Source organism: Pantherophis guttatus, chromosome 15 (genome assembly GCF_059756535.1).
Source record: "Pantherophis guttatus breed Tessera chromosome 15, ASM5975653v1, whole genome shotgun sequence".
NCBI classification, from domain to species: Eukaryota; Metazoa; Chordata; class Lepidosauria; order Squamata; family Colubridae; genus Pantherophis; species Pantherophis guttatus.
Window position 1 is genome coordinate 3,586,601 of NC_142077.1, and position 12,440 is coordinate 3,599,040.

Sequence of the window (12,440 nt, forward strand, 5' to 3'; positions counted from 1 at the left end):
TGGTACCGCGGTATTCATCATTAATTACTGTATTTTTCAGAGTATAAGACGCACCTTTCCCCCCCCCCAAAAAGAGGGTGAAAATCTGGGTGCGTCTTATATTCCGAATGTAGGCCCACCCAGCTTCTCAAACGGAGGTTTCAGAGGTTGAAAAAAGCATCAGAAACGAAGCTTCAAAAAAAAAAAAAGCCTCCAAACAGAGCTTCAGAAAAAAAAGCCTCCAAACAGAGCTTCAGAAAAAAAGCCTCAGAAACAGAGCTTCAGAGGCTTTTTTTCTGAAGCTCTGTTTTGGAGGCTTTCAGAGGCAGAAAAAAAAAGCAAAGCACAGAGCTCAGAACCAAGGAATCTGTTGCTTAAGTTCACCTCTGGGAACAACTGATCGGGGGTATTCCGGGAGGCTGATCCACCGGCCAATCAGCTTTTTTCTTATTTTCCTCGCCAAAAACTAAGGTCCGTCTTATACTCCGAAAAATATGATAGTTCCGGGAAGCGTGATGAGTACCAAAAATGCTGAGTACCGAACATATTTTTTCTCGTAAGGTATAATGTAGTGAGTCGCAAGGCAGCCGACAGCGACAAGTTCTAGCTTGTGTGTGGAGTACCAAACCAACGATGAGTATTGGGGCAAAATTTTCGTATCAAAATGCGCCGAGTACCAAATTCGATGAGCTTCAAAGCAGTTGAGAGCCAAGGTATCATTGTATAGCAAACCTGCCTCATTTCTTTATCCCTAGTGTGAGGTAGTATGTTTGGGTAATAGCTAGCTCTCAGTTTAAAACACGACGTGATAATCTCTTGGTATCTTCTTATACACAAGCCTATACACGCTAAGAAACTTCTTCAGGTGCCCTCACAAGCAATAACTTGGCTGTGTTTAAAACAAATAGAGGTCAACATGCCGCAGTAAAGCATCTTAGATAAATGCTGTGAGAAAAAGTAGCAAGGGGACAAAAAGCTGCAATCGTGCCTCTGCAATGGAGAGATTAGCAAAAAAAAAAAAAAAAAAAAAAGAACCTACAGAAATTATAAATTGCTTTGGCTGGCATTCACACACTTTTAGTAGAACTGGAGAGAGAGAGAAGGAGGGAGAGAGAGAGAGGAGGGAGGGAGGGAGGGAGGGTTTTATTGTATTTTAAAAAGGAAGGAAGGAAGGAAGGAAGGAGGGAAGGGTGTTATTGTATTATGGAAAGGAAGGAAGGAAGGAAAGGAGGGTATTATTGTATTATGGAAAGAAAGAAAGATAGAGGAAGGAAGGAAGGAAGGAAGGAAGGAAGGAAGGAAGGAAGGAAGGAAGGAAGGAAGGAAGGAAGGAAAGGAGGGTGTTATTGTATTATGGAAAGAAAGAAAGAAAAGAAAGATAGGAAGGAAGGAAGGGTGTTATTGTATTATGGGAAGGAAGGAAGGAAAGAAGAGGGTGTTACTGTATTATGGAAAGAAAGAAAAGAAAAAGAAAGATAGGAAGGAAGGAAGGAAGGAGGGGTGTTATTGTATTATGGAAAGAAAGAAATATAGAAATATAGGAAAGAAGGTAGGAAGGAAAGGTGTTATTGTATTATGGAAAGGAAGGAAGGAAGGAAAGGAGGGTGTTATTGTATTATGGAAAGGAAGAAAGGAAGAAAAGAAAGAAAGAAAAAGATAGGAAGGAAGGAAGGAAAGAGAGAAAGAAAGAAAGATTCACACTACCTTGCGTGTTCCTCTGGCAGCTTCCTCTGCCGTTGCATATGAAACATGAGGTCACCCCCATTCACATATTCTATAACAAGAAACAACCTGAAAATAGAACACACAACTTCTGTTAGTCAGCAGATTGCCTGCAGAGTGTGAGGGTGGGAGCGAACAGACAAAATATTGCGTCGCTGCTAACGTGCCGTAATCCTTCTTGTGTGTACTTCCTAACGTTTCGCTTCTCATCCAAGGAGCCTCTGCGGTTCTGACTGAAGTTCCGGCAGACTGATCCCATTTCCCACCATTCAGTCAGAACCGAAGAAGCTTCTTGGACGAGAAGCGAAACATCTTCGAGGGAAAAAAACCAAGAAAACAGCATTGCCTTTGATTATCTGTTCTCTCCTGCTCAATTTGAATCTTTGTCGATGGTTATTGGAAAGGTGGAGATTTCCCCCCCAAATTATATTACTTTTGGCAGCATGAAATGTTGTGACATCGGAGACCAACCCCAGGATGATCGTTGAAACTTCAGAAATTCAAAATCAAGTTTACCAAGTTTAGCTCTTTAACTCAGACCAATCTCGGGGCTGTTTACAAATTAGCTATTTAGGGAAGGATTTTCTAAGCTTCAGAATTTATACCAGGTGTCAGCAACCCGCGGGGCTCTGGAGCCGCATGTGGCTCTTTCAACCCTCTGCTGCAGCTCCCTATTATAATTTTGAGAGGAGCTTCTGGTTGGGGGGGGGAAGCACAGTGCGCCAGGAGGAGACTCTATGGCAAGGGGCGGGTTTTCTGGTCAGCTCCACAATCGATAGGGCTTTCGGTTAGGACAGGTAGAGGAAAAAGGATGCTGCGCTAGGAGGAGACTCTATGGTGGGTGGAACCGGACTTCCGGTCAGCTCCAGAATTGAACGGGGGACTTCCGGTTACAATCTTTGTGGCTCTTTGAGGGTTTAAGGTTGCCGACCCCTGATCTATACCATGTGAGATAACTAAGGGCATTCTGATATTTTCTTTTAATTAACAAGAAATGTTGTTTGGGATGTTTTGATGACATGGTTTTAAAAAAACAAAACAAACCCTGAAGTTTTCAGCTAGTGCAGGCAAGGGGGGGGGGGAAATCCATTAGGGAGAGGGGGAAGGGAAGCAGCTAAATTTACTACAGCTCCTAAAAGAGCCAAAATGGTTTCTCTGTCTAGATGATGCTACCCTGATGTAATAGAAGTCCCCATTAATAAATAAACACTCTCACACGGCAGCCTCTAAAAGAGAAATAACTAAGAGCCTTTTAATTGTCTGCATTGCTGGCCACTTTGGTGATTTGTTAAATGTGCACAATGGGTTTTTAAAGCCTTTGTTTTGGGATCAACAGATCAATCAAGTTACTGCTCGCCTCCCTCCCTCCCTCCCTTGGGCTGGAAGGAGGAACTCTTAACTGCACTTGTAAATGTCCTCCTTCTCTTTCTTAAAACAGGTTGGGGCTGTTGACCCATCACTGGCTTCCGGAGACAAGGGTATGCAGAATGACTTTGGGCTTTGTGGAGATATATATATATATATATATATATATTAGCCCTTTTCTGGCTACTTCTAGGGTGCTTTTGCTCCTTAATCGGGAGGTCTAGTTCAGCAGTCACCAACTGGTGGTCTGAGAGAAAATGTTGGTGGTCCGCAGAAAAATTATTTTGCATTTTTTATATTGCACTAAATCAGGGATCCTCAAACTACGACCCCTGGGATGGATAAGTGCAATGAACGTTTGTGTTGCTGCAGAGAGTCTCCCCCTTTGGGGTCTTTTTATGAGGGTCGGAGGGGACCAGAAATTCCGACTTGGGGGTCTGCTTCAGCCTCCTGGTGTGGGGCTTTGGGCAAAGGCTGGAGGGAAGTGTCACTGGTGGCGAAGAGCCGGAGGGCCTCGTTCCAGTGGGACTGCATCATGGCCTGGAACTGGCCGACCATCTCAGCCTGCTGAGCCTCCAGGTGCCGGTACCTGGCCTTGCACTCCTGCAGGTCTTCCCTCTGCTTGGAAAGCCTATCCTCGTAGTCCTCAGTGAGTCCTCAACTGAGCCTCCTTCTTGGTCAGATCCAATTTGAACTGAGCCAGCTGTTTTGCAAACTCTTTCTCTGCTTAGCTTCAACAACTGCTTCCTGTTGGGGCCCTAAGGAGCCCGGGCGGACAGGCGAGGAGTGGCTGGGAGGGGAGGGGCGAGTAGAGGCTATCGAGGTGCCCCTCGACACGAGTGACATCAAGTTGGCCACGCCCACCCAGCCACATAACCACCTAGCCATGCCCACTCAGCCGGTCATTAGGCAGATCATATTAGTGGTTCGCGGGATTTAAAATTATGAATTTAGTAGTCCCTGAGGTCCGAAAGGTTGGTAACCCCTGGCTGAGTTGACCTTGACTGATTATCACCAAAAAAAGGAGGGTCAGACAGGGTTAATACTTGGAATGGAAGACCACCGAAAACTAAGCCTGACCTGAAAGAGATCTTCTCAACTCTCATAAATAGGACTAATTCAGTGTGGGCTCTTCTCGCAAGAGAAGAACGTATAGAATAGAATAGAATAGAATTTTTATTGGCCAAGTGTGATTGGACACACAAGGAATTTGTCTTTGGTGCATCTGCTCTCAGTGTCCATAAAAGAAAAGATACGTTCATCAAGAATCATAAGGTACAACACTTAATGATAGTCATAGGTTACAAATAAGCAATCAGGAAACGATATCAATATAAATCGTAAGGATACCAGCAGCAGAGTTACAGTCATACAGTGTTAAGTGGGTGGATGGGCCCCTTGGTATGTTTCATTACCCAACTAGGTAACATTATCAGTGATGAAGTTGGGTAATGAAACATCTGCAAGAAGGCAACCAAGCTCAGAGAGCACCGAGGACCCCACAGTTCAACCCTGAGCTACAAAGAGCCTAGAACAGGGGTCTCCAACCTTAGCAACTTTAAGACTTGTGGACTTCAACTCCCAGAATTCCTCAGCCGGCAAAGTTGAAGTCCGCAAGTCTTAAAGTTGCCAAGGTTGGAGATTCCTGGTGTAGAAGACACTACGCATGAAGTCATTCATATAACCCTGCCTTCAAAGCAACTGAGAGCAGTAGCTCATTCTTGGATCATCTCCAGGACAGCCAGAAGCTCTGAAAGATGATATCATGCCAGACATAAGCATTGTTTTCCAGAAGAAGAAGAAAAACATTACCCCACATAAAAGATCACAGATTCTCTTTGGACCTACCAGCTTTCCTGACCAGGAATAGCTCATAACTCGGTCAGTTCACTAACGAATGAAACCTTTCCCAACCTGGGAACCTTCACGTCATGTCAAAAACAGAAGCACATGCGTTGTTCAGAGGCTTCCGGGCCCCAACACGCATGTCCATTAAGATCTAGGCAAGCAGTATTTCAGTTTTGTTTTGTTTTGTTTTTAAATAAGAGGATCTGCTTACTTACCGACTTGTCGTTTGAAAACAGGAATGTAAGCCAACTAGAAAAGGGTTATTGGACGCCTGCTCAAACACATGCTTTTCGGTTTGCACCCAATCAATATCCTGAAAGAGAGTAATTGGAGAATCCAAAGGGATGCTATAAAATAGGTTAACACCAAAGGCCATACTAATTAACACACACACACTCAAAAATTTTAATAAACATTCATAAAGTCCAGTCAATAGATTTCTCATTCCTCTTACAATCTTTTTTTTTTTTTTTAATCTTCCTATTATTTCGTGTTTTTTGTCTGGTCAAAATAATAACTGTTTTATGTTGGGTTTTGGCAAAGGCTGGAAGTTTTAATCATATTAATATAGATTCCCCATCCACCCACCCCTTAGAATCCAGGAAGCTCAACATGATTAGACTTGCGATGTGTTGAAGCAGCTTCCTTACCTCATCGTCGTGAACTAATTCCTTCTTTACAACTTTCATTGCATAAATTTGATCATTCTTTTTTAACCGCACTAAAAGAACTTTGGCATAGCTTCCTCGTCCAATGACTCTGATCAGATCAAAGTCCTGAAGGCCAAGCCCCTGAGAGATCTTGATTCCATCCATTCCGTCAATAACTGGCTTGAGTTCCTGTATGAAGAAGTATGGAAGATAGCACATTATACATTTCCTCCCAAAAAACCCTCTTTGTAATCAGAAACGGAACATAGAACATAGAATAATGGGGTTGAAAGTTAGCTTGGAGGTCTTCTAGTCCAACCCTCTGCAAAAGGAGGAGACCCAATACTATTCCAGATAAATGATTTTCCATCTCTTCTTGATAACCTCCAGTGATGGAGCACACAACTTCAGGACGTAAACTGTTCCACTATTAACTGTTCTCATTATCAGGAAATTTCTCCTTAGTTCTACGTTGGATCTTTTTTTAATGACTTTCCACCTGCTACTTCTTGTCCTGCCCTCAGGTGCTTTGGAGAATAGGTTGACTCCTTCTTCTTGATGATAGCCCCTCAAGTTAAAGGAGATTGACCAACAGTTATAGTGGGAAATTACCCAAAGAACTAGAAACCATTCTTGGAATAGAAATTTGTACTGAAAGCAGAAGCAAAACGGACAACTCTACCAAAGAACATTTGGGTGAAGGTTTCTTCCCTGGGTCATGGTGTTGAAGATGATTTATGACCTATTGAGTTCTTTGGGTACATGTCTACCTTCCAAAGTTCTTGGTACTCTCAGAAGCAAAGTGAACTCTAAGATGGATGGAGAACATTTCCACCTAGAAAGCTAAAATTTGAGCAGAAAGAGACACAACTATCATTGTGCTAGCACAGCCTAACAGGTCAGCACTTGTGGGGTTCTTGATGCTCTCTGAGCTAGATTATTATTATTATTATCTCTTTTATTCATTAAACATGAAACTCAGTCAACAGAACATTTAAAAATGTGTCACAAATACCATTGACTGGTGCTAATGGTTGATACGGGTTGCTGCCAGCGTCCTAGGGATCAACCAAGTATCTTCTTAAAATATAGGATGTTCCGAGTAGCGCAGTTTTTTGCAGTTCCGCTGGTGTTATTGCAGGAAGCTGCAATTTCTTGAAGTGTTTTGTAAAATTCTTGGACATGGTACCAAGCGCCCTAATGACCATGGGTATCACTGTTACATGTTTCATCCATAGCTGTGTAGTTTCGATGGCCAGGTTGCGATATTTCGTTATTTTTTTCCAGTTCTTTTTCTTCGACTCTGGCATCTCCTGGTACTGCGATGTCAATAAATTGTACGTTTCGGTGTTCGACAACTGTGATACCTGGCGTGTTGTGTTCCAAATGATCATCCGTCTGTATTCGAAAGTCCCACAAGATCTTCACTGTCTCATTTTCGATAACTTTTTCCACTCTGTGCTCCCATGACTTTTCGGATACAGGTATGTTGTATTTTTTACATAATGGCCAGTGGACTAATTTAAAACAACTCAATCATGTCTATCTTTGTAATCAGTTTGCGCGATTTTGCTGCCCTCACATATTAAGTGTGAAACGGTTTCAACTTTGTCGTTGCAAAGTCGGCAGTTTGGATTGACAGTGGACAATGTCAGTGGACGATGATTATTATTATTATTATTGGTTAATCTTTAGTGAGATTCACAGCCTTTGAGGCTGGTTAGTAGCTCAGCAGCTCGAGTCCTAACCAAGGACCTAGGAACTGTTAAGGTATTGTCGGAGGATGTAAGCTGTTCCGAGTAAGGTGGTTTTTTGTAGAGTCAAAATGTTCAAGTCCGGTAAATTTAGAATTTCTAAATAGCAGGGTAGCCCTTTGGGTATTGCTCCAAGGGCTCCAATTACAATCGGGACAACACACAATTTCTTTTTCCACAGTCGCTCAACTTCAATTTGTAAGTCCCGGTACTTTGTGATTTTTTCTTGCTGCTTATCTTCAATCTGTGCATCACCAGGTATCGCAATGTCAATGAGCCATACTTTTTTCTTTTCAACTATTGTTATGTCAGGTGTGTTGTTGTTGTTGTTGTTGTTGTTGTTATTATTATTATTATTATTATTATTATTATTATTATTATTATCATTATCATTATCATTATCATTATCATCATCATCAGATGTTTTATTACCAAATTAGGTAACATCATCAGTGCTAGCACTGATTATCTCACACTAATGATGTTACCTGGAAGAAAGAAACAAGGCAGCCTACAGTTCAACTCCGAGCTACAAATATTATCTTCTATAGGTCAGCAACTGTAACACACAACTAAATCTATCGAGGTCAGCTTTCTGTCACCTTCCAAGTAGTGTATAGACATCTGTATGTTTAAATAGGAGTGTGCAAGGCATTCTGTCAGGGTAGCCTGAAGGTTTTCAAAGGGATCTAAATTATGAAACACGGTTTTTTTCCCCCCATGTTTTCCAGAAATAAACTGATCTTGGAATCCCTTTTGCAAGCAGGCTTCTTCAAACTTGGCAAACCCATTTCAAGAACCATGGAATATGTGGCCGAATGCTTTGCACAACTCCTACCCCGCCTTCTTAGGTATAATTACTTTTCTATTAAAAAAATAAAATAAAAAAATCAATGGGTCTGGCAAAACGAAGCGTCATGAAATGGGAAGCGGGTAGTGAAAATGGAATTCAATACCAGTTCAATACCAACATCACTCCCATCGGATCGTGTAATTGTGATACCGAGACCAATAGGATTCATAATTTTCTCGCTTGATTTACAGGGATGACCTTTAAATAATTGAATGTTTCAGTTATCAGAATCTCAGGATGTCCTCCTTCAAAACCATGCTTGATTGCTACTATTAGCTTTATGGTTTCTTATGCTATTAATACTACACAGCTAAAAATAGGAGCTTTTCCATCAGAAAATCAACACACTAGAACCCCTGGCCTGGAGAAATCCACTTTTCTTAGTTTTTAGGTGACTGTTGAAGACCTGTTTCTTTAAAAGACGTTTTCATCACTGAATGCCCTACTCTGTAAGTTTTTTTTTTCACAAACGTGCTTAAAGTACATGAGTGTCTTGCTCCATTATAATATCTAATGGAAAAAGGCATCATTATCAGTAATAATATGGAACACGGAGGCTCAGTGGCTAAGACGCTGAGCTTGTCGATCGAAAGGTCAGCAGTTCAGCGGTTCGAATCCCTAGCGCCACGTAATGGGGGTGAGCTCCCGTGACTTGTCCCAGCTTCTGCCAACCTAGCAGTTTGAAAGCCCGTAAAAAAAAAATGCAAGTAGAAAAATAGGGACCACCTTTGGTGGGAAGGTAACAGCGTTCCGTGCTCCTTTGGCATTGAGTCACGCCGGCCACATGACCACGGAGACGTCTTCGGGCCAATTTTTTTTTGGAAAATATGGCCTGACAAAAGCCTCAAGAACAGCTCAAAAAGCCTTGAAAACGAGCTGAAAAAAGCCTCGAAAAAAGGCTGAAAAAAGCCTCGAAAAAAGGCTGAAAAAAGCCTCGAAAAAAGCTTCAAAAGCAGGCCAAAAAAAGCCTAGAAAATGGGCAAAAAAAAAAACCTTGAAAACGGGCTGAAAAAAAAAAGCCTGAAAAAAGCTTCAAAAGCAGGCCAAAAAAAGCCTAGAAAATGGGCAAAAAAAAAAAAAAAGCCTTGAAAATGGGCCTGAAAAAAGGCTGGAAAAGGCCTGAAAAAAAGGCCTGAAAATGGGGCGCTCGGAGGCCAAAAACTTTTTTTGTTGTTGATTTCCTCTTTTAAATTTAGATGCGTCTTATAGTCCGAAAAATATGGTAGCTTTTTTTTTAAAAAAACAAATATGATGTCTTTGATCTCACAAGACCCTAAATTAGGGAGTCAACACCCAGCATATTCCTTCATAAAGTTTTACTGCCTGAATGAATGACTCTTGGAGAGGAGACACATATTTTTAAAATCTTGAGGTGGAGCTCAGAGAGCGACTTTCTAGAGATCCAATATTCCCTAGTGCTTGACCCAGGGACAGAAAGTACACATTTTATCCTCAATAAAGAATAAAGAAATTGTTCGTGTGCAATTATGGGATTATCAGAGGTGCCCCTTTGCAGAAAGAGGATCTTCGGAGGCAGAAATGATGCCATGAAGCTGGAAAGGAAGGTCAAGCTCGCTCAACAACCATTCGCAATCGAGCCCTTCCAACAATTATCAATTATCACTTCGCGGTGGCCCCGATGGTTCTGGGGTCACCTTGAAGTATTAAGGGGAAGTGGGGCTCACCCCCTTTTGGCTTTTCATTCACCTCAACTCTTTCGCCTCCAGCTCATCACGTTAAGAACTTTGCAAGCAAGAATGAGTATTTGTGCTGCCCTTTTTTTTCAAAATATGTCTTCCAGAATGTACAGCCAATCAAAGGTTTTTTTCAGTGAGACGTGCCGAGATTCTTTTTTCAGAGGAAAAATACAAATATAAAGGAAGAACGGAGAGAATAGACCAGTGTTGCTCAACCTCATGAACATTACGAGGAGGGTAATGCTTGGGGATTCTGGGAGTTGAAGTCCATGCGTCTAACAGCTTTGTCTAACGGACCTCTTGCAACTAAATACGGGGTTCTGTTAATGTTGGACTGAAAAACGGAGGCTTACCTCAGAATCATCTTTAATATTATCATGTTTCCGAGTCGAAGAAATATAAGATACTGCAGGAGAAAACACACAAAACAGAACCGTCAAGCAAACGCATCAGCATTATTATTTTTTTAATATCAAAGAGCAAGCAAAGATAAGAGGCTGGCCAATTTAACCACTCGGTGCCACCTTGTCCAACTGCAATTTTACCTTATTATAGGGATTTGGGAAGGAAAATCTTTCAAAACACATTTTTAGTGCACTTATCCAATATTTTTGCAGAAATTATTTCTTCTTCTCTGTGGTGAATGACCGGCTAGATATCGAAAAATATGTCATTGGGTCACCTTGACTCTGCCCAAGAAAAAAAAAAACCTGAGAAGTATAAAACTAACCAGAGTTCAAAATTCACTTAACGACTGTTTCATTTTCACTATTACACTTAGCAACAGAAGTTTTGGGCTCATTTGTGATCATTAAGTTGAGGAATCGAATCGAATCGAATAGAATTGAATAACAGAGTTGGAAGGGACCTTGGAGGTCTTCTAGTCCAACCCTGCTTAGAGCAGGAGACACTATACCCGTGATGGTGAACCTATGGCACACGTGCCACAGGTGGCATGTGGAGCCATATCGGTGGGCATGCAAGCTCAGCTCCGGTGTGCATGCGTGTGCCGTCCAGCTGATTTTCGGGACTTCTGGGCCCACTGGAAGTAGGGAAACAGGCTGTTTCCTGCCTCCGGAGGGCCTGGTGGGGTGGGGAAGGCCCGTTTTTCGTTCTCCCCTGGCTCTAGAGCCTTTCTAGGAGCCTGGGGAAGGCAAAAACGGTGTTCCCCATCCCCCCGGAGGCCCTCTGGAGGCTGGAAATGGCCCGTTTGAAAGTCGGCAAATGGATCGTTTCCGGCCTCCAGAGGGCCTCCAGGGGGGTGGGGAAGACTGTTTTCGCCCTCCCCAGGCTCCTAGAGAGGCTCTGGAGCCTGGGGAGAGCAAAAAACGGGCCTACTTTTGGGCCCACCATGCCAAAAGCAGGAGTAGCAGTGGGGCATACGCACATGCACAGAGGGCAGGGCGCTTAGAATTATGGGTGTGGGCATGGGCGCATGCAACCCGCACCCCAGCGCTCCCCCCGCTTTTGGCATGCTATGGCAAAAAGGTTAGCCACCACTGCCCTATACCACTTCAGACAAATGGTTGTCCAACCTCTTCTTAAAAACTTCCAGAGTTGCAGCATCCACAACTTCTGGTGGCAAGTTGTTCCACGGGTTAATTGTTCTCACTGTCAGGAAATTCCTCCTTAATTCTAAGTACCTTCTCTCCTTGATTAGTTTCCACCCGTTGCTTCTTGTCCTGCCTTCAGGTGCTTTGGAGAATAGCTTGATTTAGGCTCTTAGGGATCAAAAAGCCCCAGTTAAAGTAACCGGTCTATGTAAATTTCTTTATTTGATCGATAATCCAGCTGAAGGCAGTGTATTATATTATTTCACCTATCTCCTACATCAGCCCCCGTGACCAAAGCTATCTGTGGGTGAAGCTGGACTAGACCTTTGGATCTCCCCATTCCTAATCTTATACTTTAACTAACAACAGTGCCTGAATAAATCCAGGAATAAACTTTTATTATAAATAATTGATTTTGCCACTGGGCTTGGCAAGTGGCTCCACAGCTGTTCTTCCTTCTTCTACATGGCCCCCTTGAGAAGCCTATCAATTAGTCATTGTCCTTGGGGATCTTTTGAAGTTTAAGAATGATGAACGGAAGGTGGGAATCCCTGAAAGGGCGTCCTTTTTTTTTTTTTTTTGCAACAACTTTTCTAGACCGTGAGGGAAGTCATACTCACTTCCGTCTGTTTCTTCTGTGGGGACGTCAGCTTCGTCATTCTTATCATCTAAGTGAGGTTCCTGGGAAGGCATCACAGAATCCTGTAAGAATACGGATCCGTGAAGAATAAAAATAAAAATAAAAAAAGAGGCAAATTTTGTGTAACGGGACAGTTCTCTGGAAGACCAAATGGGAAATTCACCAAGAATCTTGGTGGTACAGTGGTCTAAAGCACCCTGTTATTAAGACCAGCTGCCTGCAATTACTGCAGGTTCGAATCTCGCCAAGGCTCAAGGTTGACTCAGCCTTCCATCCTTTCGAAGGTAGGTAAATTGAGGACCCAGTTGTGGGGGCAATAAGCTGACTTTCTATGAATATACAAAAGTATGACGGCTATTGCTTAGCGCATTGTAAGCCG

The 12,440-nt window shown here is 42.6% G+C and overlaps 1 protein-coding gene across 5 annotated transcripts in view; it reads right to left on the reverse strand.

Annotated features, from left to right (window-relative positions):
* PRKCZ (protein kinase C zeta) overlaps nucleotides 1-12,440 on the reverse strand; it is a 74,144-nt gene that overhangs the window by 14,882 nt on the left and 46,822 nt on the right. For 3 of the 5 annotated variants that reach the window (XM_087879295.1, XM_087879297.1, XM_034434840.3), the window contains 5 exons: nucleotides 12,042-12,123; nucleotides 10,222-10,274; nucleotides 5,565-5,753; nucleotides 5,130-5,227; nucleotides 1,684-1,770 (listed from right to left, as the gene is read on the reverse strand). In XM_087879295.1, coding sequence (XP_087735421.1) covers nucleotides 1,684-1,770; nucleotides 5,130-5,227; nucleotides 5,565-5,753; nucleotides 10,222-10,274; nucleotides 12,042-12,123 — 509 coding nt within the window. The remainder of the gene's footprint in view (nucleotides 1-1,683; nucleotides 1,771-5,129; nucleotides 5,228-5,564; nucleotides 5,754-10,221; nucleotides 10,275-12,041; nucleotides 12,124-12,440) is intronic. The other 2 variants (XM_087879296.1, XM_087879298.1) reach the window with 1 other exon arrangement.